At 38.3% G+C, this 9,087-nt stretch overlaps 1 protein-coding gene across 1 annotated transcript; it reads right to left on the reverse strand.

The window, feature by feature from the left end:
* Window positions 1-1,049: 1,049 nt before the first annotated feature.
* Window positions 1,050-8,749, reverse strand: LOC131970301 (uromodulin-like 1). Its single transcript, XM_059331663.1, has 4 exons — window positions 7,893-8,749; window positions 6,571-6,727; window positions 5,156-5,285; window positions 1,050-2,017 (listed from the first exon to the last, which is right to left on the reverse strand). Exons 1-4 carry the CDS (start codon window positions 8,072-8,074, stop codon window positions 1,830-1,832), a joined length of 657 nt encoding a protein of 218 aa, XP_059187646.1. The 5' UTR covers window positions 8,075-8,749; the 3' UTR covers window positions 1,050-1,829.
* Window positions 8,750-9,087: the final 338 nt, after the last annotated feature.

The raw sequence follows: 9,087 nt of genomic DNA on the forward strand, positions 1-9,087 counted from the left end.
GGTGCTGCCTAGCAAGGTTATAATAGTTTTGGATTTATCATTAGTTTTAGTTTTAATTTCGTTGTGAACTTTTGTTTTCAAATTCAGTTATTTTTTAATTAGTTTTTAGAGTGAGTTTGGTAGTTATTATTGGTTTTATTTTTTGGGAAAATGCTTAGTTTTAGTTTAGTTTTTATTAGTTTTAGTGTTAGTTTTTTAGTAATGGGGTATTTGTTGGGTGCGAGAATCAAAAAGGCCAAAGTAGATGTTGTCTTTATTTTCTTTACCATCTTTACCTCCATTACCTCTATCCATCTTAGCCCCATTAAGGTGATTAACTCTTGCAGCTCTGGGTGAAGTGCTGTCTCAATAAACATATTTACCAATGCTTCCTGTATGAAAAAAGTTGACAAACCGAATTTTAGTTAGTTTTGTAACCAAAGGATATAGTTTCAGTTAGTTAATATATATTTTAAAATCTCTAGTTTTTATTTATTTCAGTTAACGAAAAAACATTTTCAATTCTAGTTTTTGTTTTGTTTTTTTAGTTTTCGCTAACTATAATAACCTTGCTGCCCAGCACCTTCAGATTAACTATTGAATCTCATTGTTTTCTGATTTGTCATCACTGTTGCTGAGTTTGTTGTCCAAGACACTTTTCAGAGTTTCACAATTGCTACCAGGGAAAACCTCAAATGCCAGCTGCTGTATATATATATATATATATATATATATATATATATATATATATAGATATATATATATATATATCTATATATCTATATAGATATATAGATATATAGATAGATAGATAGATAGATAGATAGATAGATAGATAGATAGATAGATAGATATACTTTATTTATCCCAAGCTGGGAAATTACAGTTTATTAAATTACATTGAACCTCTATTGAAGGTGTGTTTCGCTAAACGGCATAGCTTTGTGTCCACACACACGGCGAGGAAAGAAGAATCACTGTGCAATATGTAAATAATGTTCTTTCACTGCCTGCTTAAAAACGGGTAAAGTTATATGATGAGAAATAATAGAACTAGACAGCTCTTCCTGTTATAATATATTTAATTGTAATCATTAAAGATCCAAGTCAGAGATACAGAGCATGAATTAAAGTCAAAGTTAATGATGATCAAGAATTCCTCCTGAGGGATGAAAAAACCAATAAAATGAATGTGTCTCTCTGTAGAAGAACCACCATATATATTCATTCAAATATTAAATAGTAGCTAATGATTAATGATTAGACATTTTTACCCAATTTGCCACATCATGTTACAATATGACATGTCATTTTGATTTGACATTTAAAAAGAAAACCAACATTTCAGAGAGGTCTTGTATGTTTTCTGGCAATAATAAATGAGCTTGAATTTTCACTAACTGAATAAAAGACATTTCCCTAAACAGTCGATCAAAGTGGCTCAATATAACTGTCAAGCCATGAATGCATACATTATATTAAACCAGTATTAACGAGCTATCAATCTCAAACTGAGATACAAAGAGTATTGATCTGTTGCCACTGAGGGAAAATAAAGGGATCAGAGCAGCTTTTTCTATTTGGGGATGGTGTTTATTCTCAGTGAATGATAATAGACTGCTTGTGGTTAAGTGTGAAATTTGACTGCAACAGCTGTGTCACCTATGAGAGGAGGTGTGAATTGGATTGCTCCTCATCGTCTAGTCTGGCCTGTACCGGCTGATACGACTGGCCGCCTCTGCTCTACCGTTAATATGATTGACTGCTCCACTGTCTGTTGACTAATGTAATTGTCGGCAGCTATTTTGGTGAGGATGTGATCAGTGTAATTGGCAGTGGTTGCTCCTTGGTCACGGTAGGATCAAGTCACCTCCTGGGTGCAGACAGCCACAGCAGGCCCGCGGTGGAGCTGCAGAGTGGAGGAGCCAGATTGCCCGTCGACGGTAGGCCAGCCACACCAGCAGCAGCATCACTGTGACGAGACAGGAGCCCACGGCCAGACTGACGATGACCAGAACCAGGTCCAGCTCTGAAGGGTCTGAAAATCAAACGAAAAAAATCATCTGACACGAGGCTACAGCCATGACTTGTTTATGCACTATCCTCATGGGGGAAAAAACTTTTTTGACTCAGTACAGTGAAAAGAAGAAGAGAAGAAAATATGATTTATACAGTGAGTATATAGCAGGGTAGGTGAGGAACAGAACACAGGTAACAGGAATACATGTTTAAAATACAAATAGGAGTAACTGTATTCTGTTAGTTACTTCTTAAATTGGTGATGTACTGAATACAGTTACAATCACAGGTACTGTCTTTAAAAACAGATTACCAGAAGGGATTACTTTAGTACCTCCACTAAGCAGGTTGGTTTGTTTGTAGGATTACAGAAAAACTATTTTTCAAACTATTTTTCATGAAGTATCTGTAGAGGTGTAGCACTGGCCAAGGACGACCTCAATACATTTTTCATTATGTATGTTATTGTATATTGATATTATGTATTATATTTCATGCATTAACACTGCGAGATAAGGCAGCCTGCCTTGGTGGAGTTGTGTCCTCTCTGAGTGCTCTTCAGCTTTTCTTTTAAATATTTGCTGAAAATTCAGATGAGGCACACATTTCCCACAATCATTTTTTTAATGCAACACCTGCGACAACTTGAGCACATGCAGTGCACCTGCCAGATAACAATGACAATAACATTTTTTAAGTATACCAAAAGTAATCCATCCATTCGCTGGAGGCGATCACAGCTGACATTGGGCAAAATAAAGTAAAATATTTCCCAGATTTACATATGTTACAAATAAAAAATAAATATCAGCTCTGTTTTTAACCTAGGCATTTTTATGATTCATCAAGGAAAATAAAAAGGTACAAAGAGCGACAGTCGTTCTTTTTCCGACTAAGACAGTGCAGCTTATTTTCAAAGTTTTGCTCCTGGATAGATTGGCAAACTATGGCAGGGCAGACACATGGAGACAGACAAGCATTCACGCTCTCATTCACTCCTACGGGCAATTTAGAGTCACCAATTAAACCTAAACAGCATGTTTTTGGAGTGTGGGAGGAAGCCAGAGAGAACCCATGCTGACATGAGTAGATAATGCAAACTCGGGCAACCCTCCTGCTGTGAGTCAAGAGTGCTTAAAGTATTTGTCACACTGCCACCTCATTCAAATGATAAGGTGGTGGCGCAAAGAAAACTTTTAAAAGGGGATCTCTCAAAAAGCTGGACAGGAAACAGGATAAATGCAAAAAAATATATTTAATTATAATAGAAAACTTACTCACACAAAAATCACAAAATGAAACCCAGGATTCAACATACAACCAAATCAAACTGAGGCAATTATTCACTTTGATCAATTCCTGCTGGCCTTTTTATTTTGTTCTGGACACAGCTAACCAGAAGCAACCCAAATATAACACAAATGTCATCTACTGCAGAATTATTATTATTACCTCTTGCCTTTCACAGTGGAAGTGCTCAGCCCCTCCCTGCAGAGGCCCTAATCACACAAACCTGCATACACTCAACTTGATGAAGCTGGTGAGCAGCTGAACTAACTCCACCCACTAAACTCTAAGGCCGCGTTCAGACTGCAGGCGAATCTGATTCAAATCAGATTCCTACTCAAATACGATTTTTAGGGCTGACTGTCCACTCTGTTTTTAGCAAGTGTCGTTGCTATAGTAACGGCGTCAGAACGTCTGACGTTACTACAGCAACCTGTCAGATCAGTCCATAATGTGGCCCAGTCTGAACAGAGTCATATCCCATTTGGACACAAACAGTGTGGACAGTCAGCCCTAAAAATCGTATTTGAGTAGGAATCTGATTTGAATCAGATTCGCCTGCAGTCTGACCATAAAGAACTACAAGCCTGTGTAATTTATACAAATCAATTAAATAATTTAAAAATTAACTTAAACATAGCATTAAGCAGATACAACAATGATATGAATAGAACGAGGTGAAAAGGTGGGAAAGGCAGCCTTTTCACAGTATCTAAAGTATTCAACCCATAAGAACCCACGGTGACACCCATGTAACAAACACTTTAAATATTCTAGAAAAGGGGTCTCAAACTCAAATTACCTGGGGGCCGCTGGAGGCAGTATCAAAATGACAAAAAAAATCTTAATTACTTAAAAAAGATACAAAAAAGACGGACAAAATGACTTAAAAAGACACAAAATGACCAAAAAAGACACAAAATTAAAAAAAAAAAAGACACAAAATGACAGAAAAAAAAACAAATTACTTAAAAAAGACACAAAAAAGACACAAAATTACTAAAAAAGAGACACAAAATGACCAAAAAAGACACAAAATGACTGAAAAAACACTAAATTACTTAAAAAAGACACAAAACGACCAAAAAAAAGACACAAAATGACAGAAAAAAACAAAATTACTTTAAAAAAAAGACACAAAAAAACCCACAAAATTACTAAAAAAAGACACAGAATGACCAAAAAAAACCCACATCATAAATATGTTCTGCGTGGTTCACCTGGTCTGTGATATATCCCCCATAACTTTCCTTTATGGATAACTGGGTCTGGGTTCTTATGGGTTAAAATAGTCCAGTGCTTGTTTGACCTATCCACCACCCCAATAGTAACTTGTCAGAACTTGTTGTAGTACGGCCACTAGAGGGTGCCGTTAACTAAAAATGTATATGGGGCATTTTAATCTTAAGGATCATTTATGGCTGGTGGACAACCTCACTGGATACATAAAATGAGCCCAACTGCGGGCTGGCGGCCAGCAGTATTGTTGGGGCTGGTCCCTCTGCCACACTCTGCGCTGCTAGGAGACTACTTATCTGGGTGGACAGCTGACTGCAGGGCTAGCTAGCTTACTGCCATTTGTCTCAGAGTCTGCCAACAAACTTCCCAGCCGTGTGTTCTCATAATAGCAACTAACAATCACCATTTTGTTATGATCCAGCCAAGCGACCATAGCATATAGTGCAATGTCCCATCTAGTCTGATCCTATTTCTCAGAGGGTTTTTATGATAAACCCAGCTCTGTATATTTGCACACAAAGAGCCACCAAGTATATGTCTCATCTCACTCATTTCCTGCTGTGCAGGATTTCCTAGTGTGCATTCCGTTATCTCAGATTGATTGTTTTTGCTTGGCACAGCTAAAAATTACCTATCTCATCTGGGAAGGTAGAATTCTTCACTTCTTTCAACATGGGACCGAAGGATATGCGATTCCTGAGATTGGTAACAACAGCCTCTGGACCCTCTAAGGGAAATGCACTCCTCTGCTGCAGGCACTGCTATAAAAATAAAAAAATAAAAAAGACAAGGGAAATATGTAGCATGTGAGTGTGAAAAATGATAGGTAACAGGTAATTAATTTTCTTTGCAAAGAAATATAGCCTTCCTGTTTATCATCAAAAATGACACAACCAATGCACAGAATTGTAATTGAAATAATACAGCTGCACCTCTCAGATAAATATGTCTAAAACCTTTTTTCCTTTGTTTTTTTTATTTATTTGGATAAAAGCGAAATAGGATTTTAGCTTGAAAGAAACACTCTTCTTTAATCAGCTTTAAGCAGCGCACTTCAAGGTTGAAGCAGTTCAAACAAGGTATTTAGATATAATGTATGGCTCTGCTTAATAATTGTTTCAGGAAATATATGTAGCTTGACATCATGTGACTAAAGAGAAATACCATTTTGAGGAAAGAGAAAAAAAAGATCAATAGATGCACACAAAGAAAGTTGCTGATTATGTAGAAGAATGTGAAAGTTCACACTGTCGTGTTATCGTCTTGTTAGAGCTCGTATTATGAATTCAAACTGACCATTAAGCATAAAAAAGCAGAACTTTGCAGTACTAGGAGACACATAAGGAGATACTATAGAAACATCATCAGAGAGCTGAACGGTAGAAGTTCTCTACAAAAGCAGACACAAAAACGAGTCTCCAGAGTTTATCCTCTGCTTCACCTCTGGCCTCTAACGCGTACTTGTCAGATGATTCAGTTTTTCCCATTAAATCAGAGCCCTCATTCCCACAGCAGCAGGAGACAGGAGCAGTTTGTATCAGCATCCTTTGCTTGCTCTGCAAGAGTATCCTGTAACTTTGCTAAGACCTTATCTGACCCTCTGGGTGAATAATGGCATGACAGATGTTTTAGGCTGCGTGTCTTTGGCTGTCAGCCATAATCTCTGTCAATACATCTCACTCCTGCCGCATTTAGAGAGCGGCTCCTTTACCTGTTTCAGGATATTTTAATCACACTACAAGCTCCCTTTTTCATCTCTAATTAAAGAAAATGATGTATCCTTTTGCCTGCAAATAATCCTTCCTCTCCTTCTAGTTTTTTTTCTATTACATTCAGCCATGTATTCAATTACCTCCTCTCCAGTTCCTCACCTTGGTCTCCCTTCTTGCTCGTCTCCCCAGCCCATTTACATCAGCCTGTTCGCTCCTCGTCTGTCTCCCTGTTTTCACAGTGTCACACCCCATGTCACTAAATTTAAATCACTCTCAGCTGCTCATTCTCTCATCCTCTCGCATTCATTACACCGTGCACCCACTGCCGCCTTACCCTTTCGCAGTCAGAGCGGTTCCTCAGGCAGACACTGAGATCACAGTGTAGGTACACTACTGAGTAATTAATCATTTGGAAGAGACTGATGGTGAAGCTGGCACTGGATGACATGGCACTGGGCAGCAGCGTGATCCCCGCTGGCTCTGCTGCTAACCTGAGGCACCAACACAAACACCCAGCATAACCTTAGCAGTCACTTTGGCTTGCCTTGGAAAAAAAATATGAAAAATAGTGAATATCCTAGCAGAAAAGGTCTCCATACAGCTGTCACGGGCCATTAAAGCCGGATTGATCAATAACCAGGAAAGCAGAAAAAAGCAGTTTGCCATCAATATTTAACATTGAATTAAATTTGAAGCTCAAGAGAAAAGAAATCATGTTAGGTAAAGGTCAGCTCTCATTTAATGTTGCTGTCAGATAGGTATCATTACTCATGTTGCATAATGTGAATATGTTATTTATATTCAGCATCTGGATTTTATTTACCTGTATGCTGATGGCTAGTTTACTTTTGCCATTTCAGGGTGACTTTGAATGTTTTTCTTTTTTCTCTCCATCCTACCTCAAAGACATACATATTAAAGGGATTTGTCCCAGGTGTTCACACTTTTTAACAAGTGTTCTGTTCAGATACACAGTAAAAGTCAAACAGACAGCCTACTCACAGTTTGACAGATTAATACTGCTGCCTCTCTGAGTGTGCAGGTGCACAGTGAATTTCTATCTACCTGAGTGATGCTGGCTCAGAGAGATAACACCGTCAACCTACAGCAGTCCTCTGTTTACTAAGCAGAGAATATTCTCTCTTAAAAATGAACCTGCAACTCCCTGGATTGATATGAATTATAATAACACTGTTTCTCTAGTAAACACATTTGTAAGCGATGGCAGTCTGGCCAGGTTGTGTCGAGGCTGAGGTTAAAAAGTTGCATTATTCATGGATGTATTTCTATTGTAAGAGTATGTAAGTATTTAGCATATATTTTGAAAACCTCAGTCCAATTTTTAACCAAATAAGGCAGCATATGACATAAAAAGAAAGCTTACAATGAAAGGCTGAGTGCCTGCTTTCTCTTTTCATGACATGCAGTCCAGATGGCTGCACATAAATCGGTAAATGTACTGTAAATTGCCCACTGTGTACATCCTGTATTTGCTGCCTCTATATTTATTTTTCTATGCCACACAATTTTCGGGTTACTAGTCCCGGTATTATTAAATAAAGCCTTTTCCCCTTGAAATGAACATACAGCAAACACTACCCCCTCTCTTAGCATAAAAAAGTTTTTCACAGTCACTTGATTTGATACTTTGTGTACCTGGAGAAGAGGCAGCAGGTGGAGTTGCTGAGGTCAGGCTGGGTGGTTGGGGACAAGCAGCAGGAGGTGACACCGAGGTTAATCCGACTGTTGTTCGTCTTCAGGTTAATAACCACTCTGAGGTTCCCCAGGGCAGGTACAGCATCACCCGGCTCCACACCTCTCCCCAGGTTCAGACTCATCTCTGCTGTGTAGTTCCCACTGCCACACAGGTCATCTGAAACTTCTGTTACACTGCCAATTAGAAAAAAAGAAACAATGGTATGTACTGCTTGTTCATTTACCTAACAAAGATCTCAACTAAAAGACCATACCAGTCATTTTATTTGTTTTAGGCCATGCAGAACATTACAAATCACCTGTGCTATGTCACTGCTGACTATGAACAAAAGAAAATGTTTGAGCAGGTTTTTTAAGTTTTGAGATTGATTTCTTACCTTTCGGGCAGCTATTTGTTTCCATCCATTTTGCTGCACAATGAAAATCAACGGAAACTTCCTTGAGATAAGTAATCCATCACAGTAAACGATTGCTCTGCTGGTATCTTTTGTCAGAGTTGAGCAGGTATTGCTTTGCAAGCTCTCCTCGAACAAGGGGCATTTAAGGACGCTATGACATCTGACAATTCAGATAAGCTGTCAAAAAGCATCCTTTCCATTGTAAACAAGACTACATATTCACAGTACATATGCACGTGGGGCTTTGAGCCAAATGCTAATGTTAGCATGCTGTTTAGAGGGTGTAATGTTTGCCATGTTCACCATCTTAGTCTAGGCTATTCACCATCTTTGTTTCAACATGGTCTCACAGGAATCCGTGAAATAGCCACGGATTTGCTTAACTCAAAATCCGAGGAATAGCCACGGAATCACTCAAATTTCCGTGAAACTGACACGGATTTCGCTACAATGCAAGTTAATGACAGTCATATCCCGTGGCTATTCCAACATACAAAGTGATTATGTACATTCACTGAGTGAATATTTAGAAAATAAAACATATATTTCTCGCTAGAAATGTGATCAAAATCCATTTTTACTAAGTCAAAATATTGATTTTTTCACTAAAATGAGAGAACTGTCCTCCATGTTTTTTGTTCTGACCGCTGGGACCTTGAAAGTCACGTGACTTGGAACAAACCAATAGCCACGGGACATGACTGTCATTAACTTGCATTGTAGCGAAACCCGTGTCA

The sequence above is a fragment of the Centropristis striata genome, chromosome 4, assembly GCF_030273125.1.
Source record: "Centropristis striata isolate RG_2023a ecotype Rhode Island chromosome 4, C.striata_1.0, whole genome shotgun sequence".
NCBI classification, from domain to species: Eukaryota; Metazoa; Chordata; class Actinopteri; order Perciformes; family Serranidae; genus Centropristis; species Centropristis striata.

Excerpts from the sequence above, each read along its gene's own strand:
- LOC131970301 (XM_059331663.1), bottom strand. The coding sequence starts at position 8,074 with ATGAGTCTGAACCTGGGGAGAGGTGTGGAGCCGGGTGATGCTGTACCT. Across the intron at positions 5,286-6,570 it reads ACCGCTCTGACTGCGAAAGG|CAGTGCCTGCAGCAGAGGAG; the intron begins GTAAGGCGGCAG and ends TTATTTTTATAG. Across the intron at positions 2,018-5,155 it reads TACCTTCCCAGATGAGATAG|ACCCTTCAGAGCTGGACCTG; the intron begins GTAATTTTTAGC and ends TTTGATTTTCAG.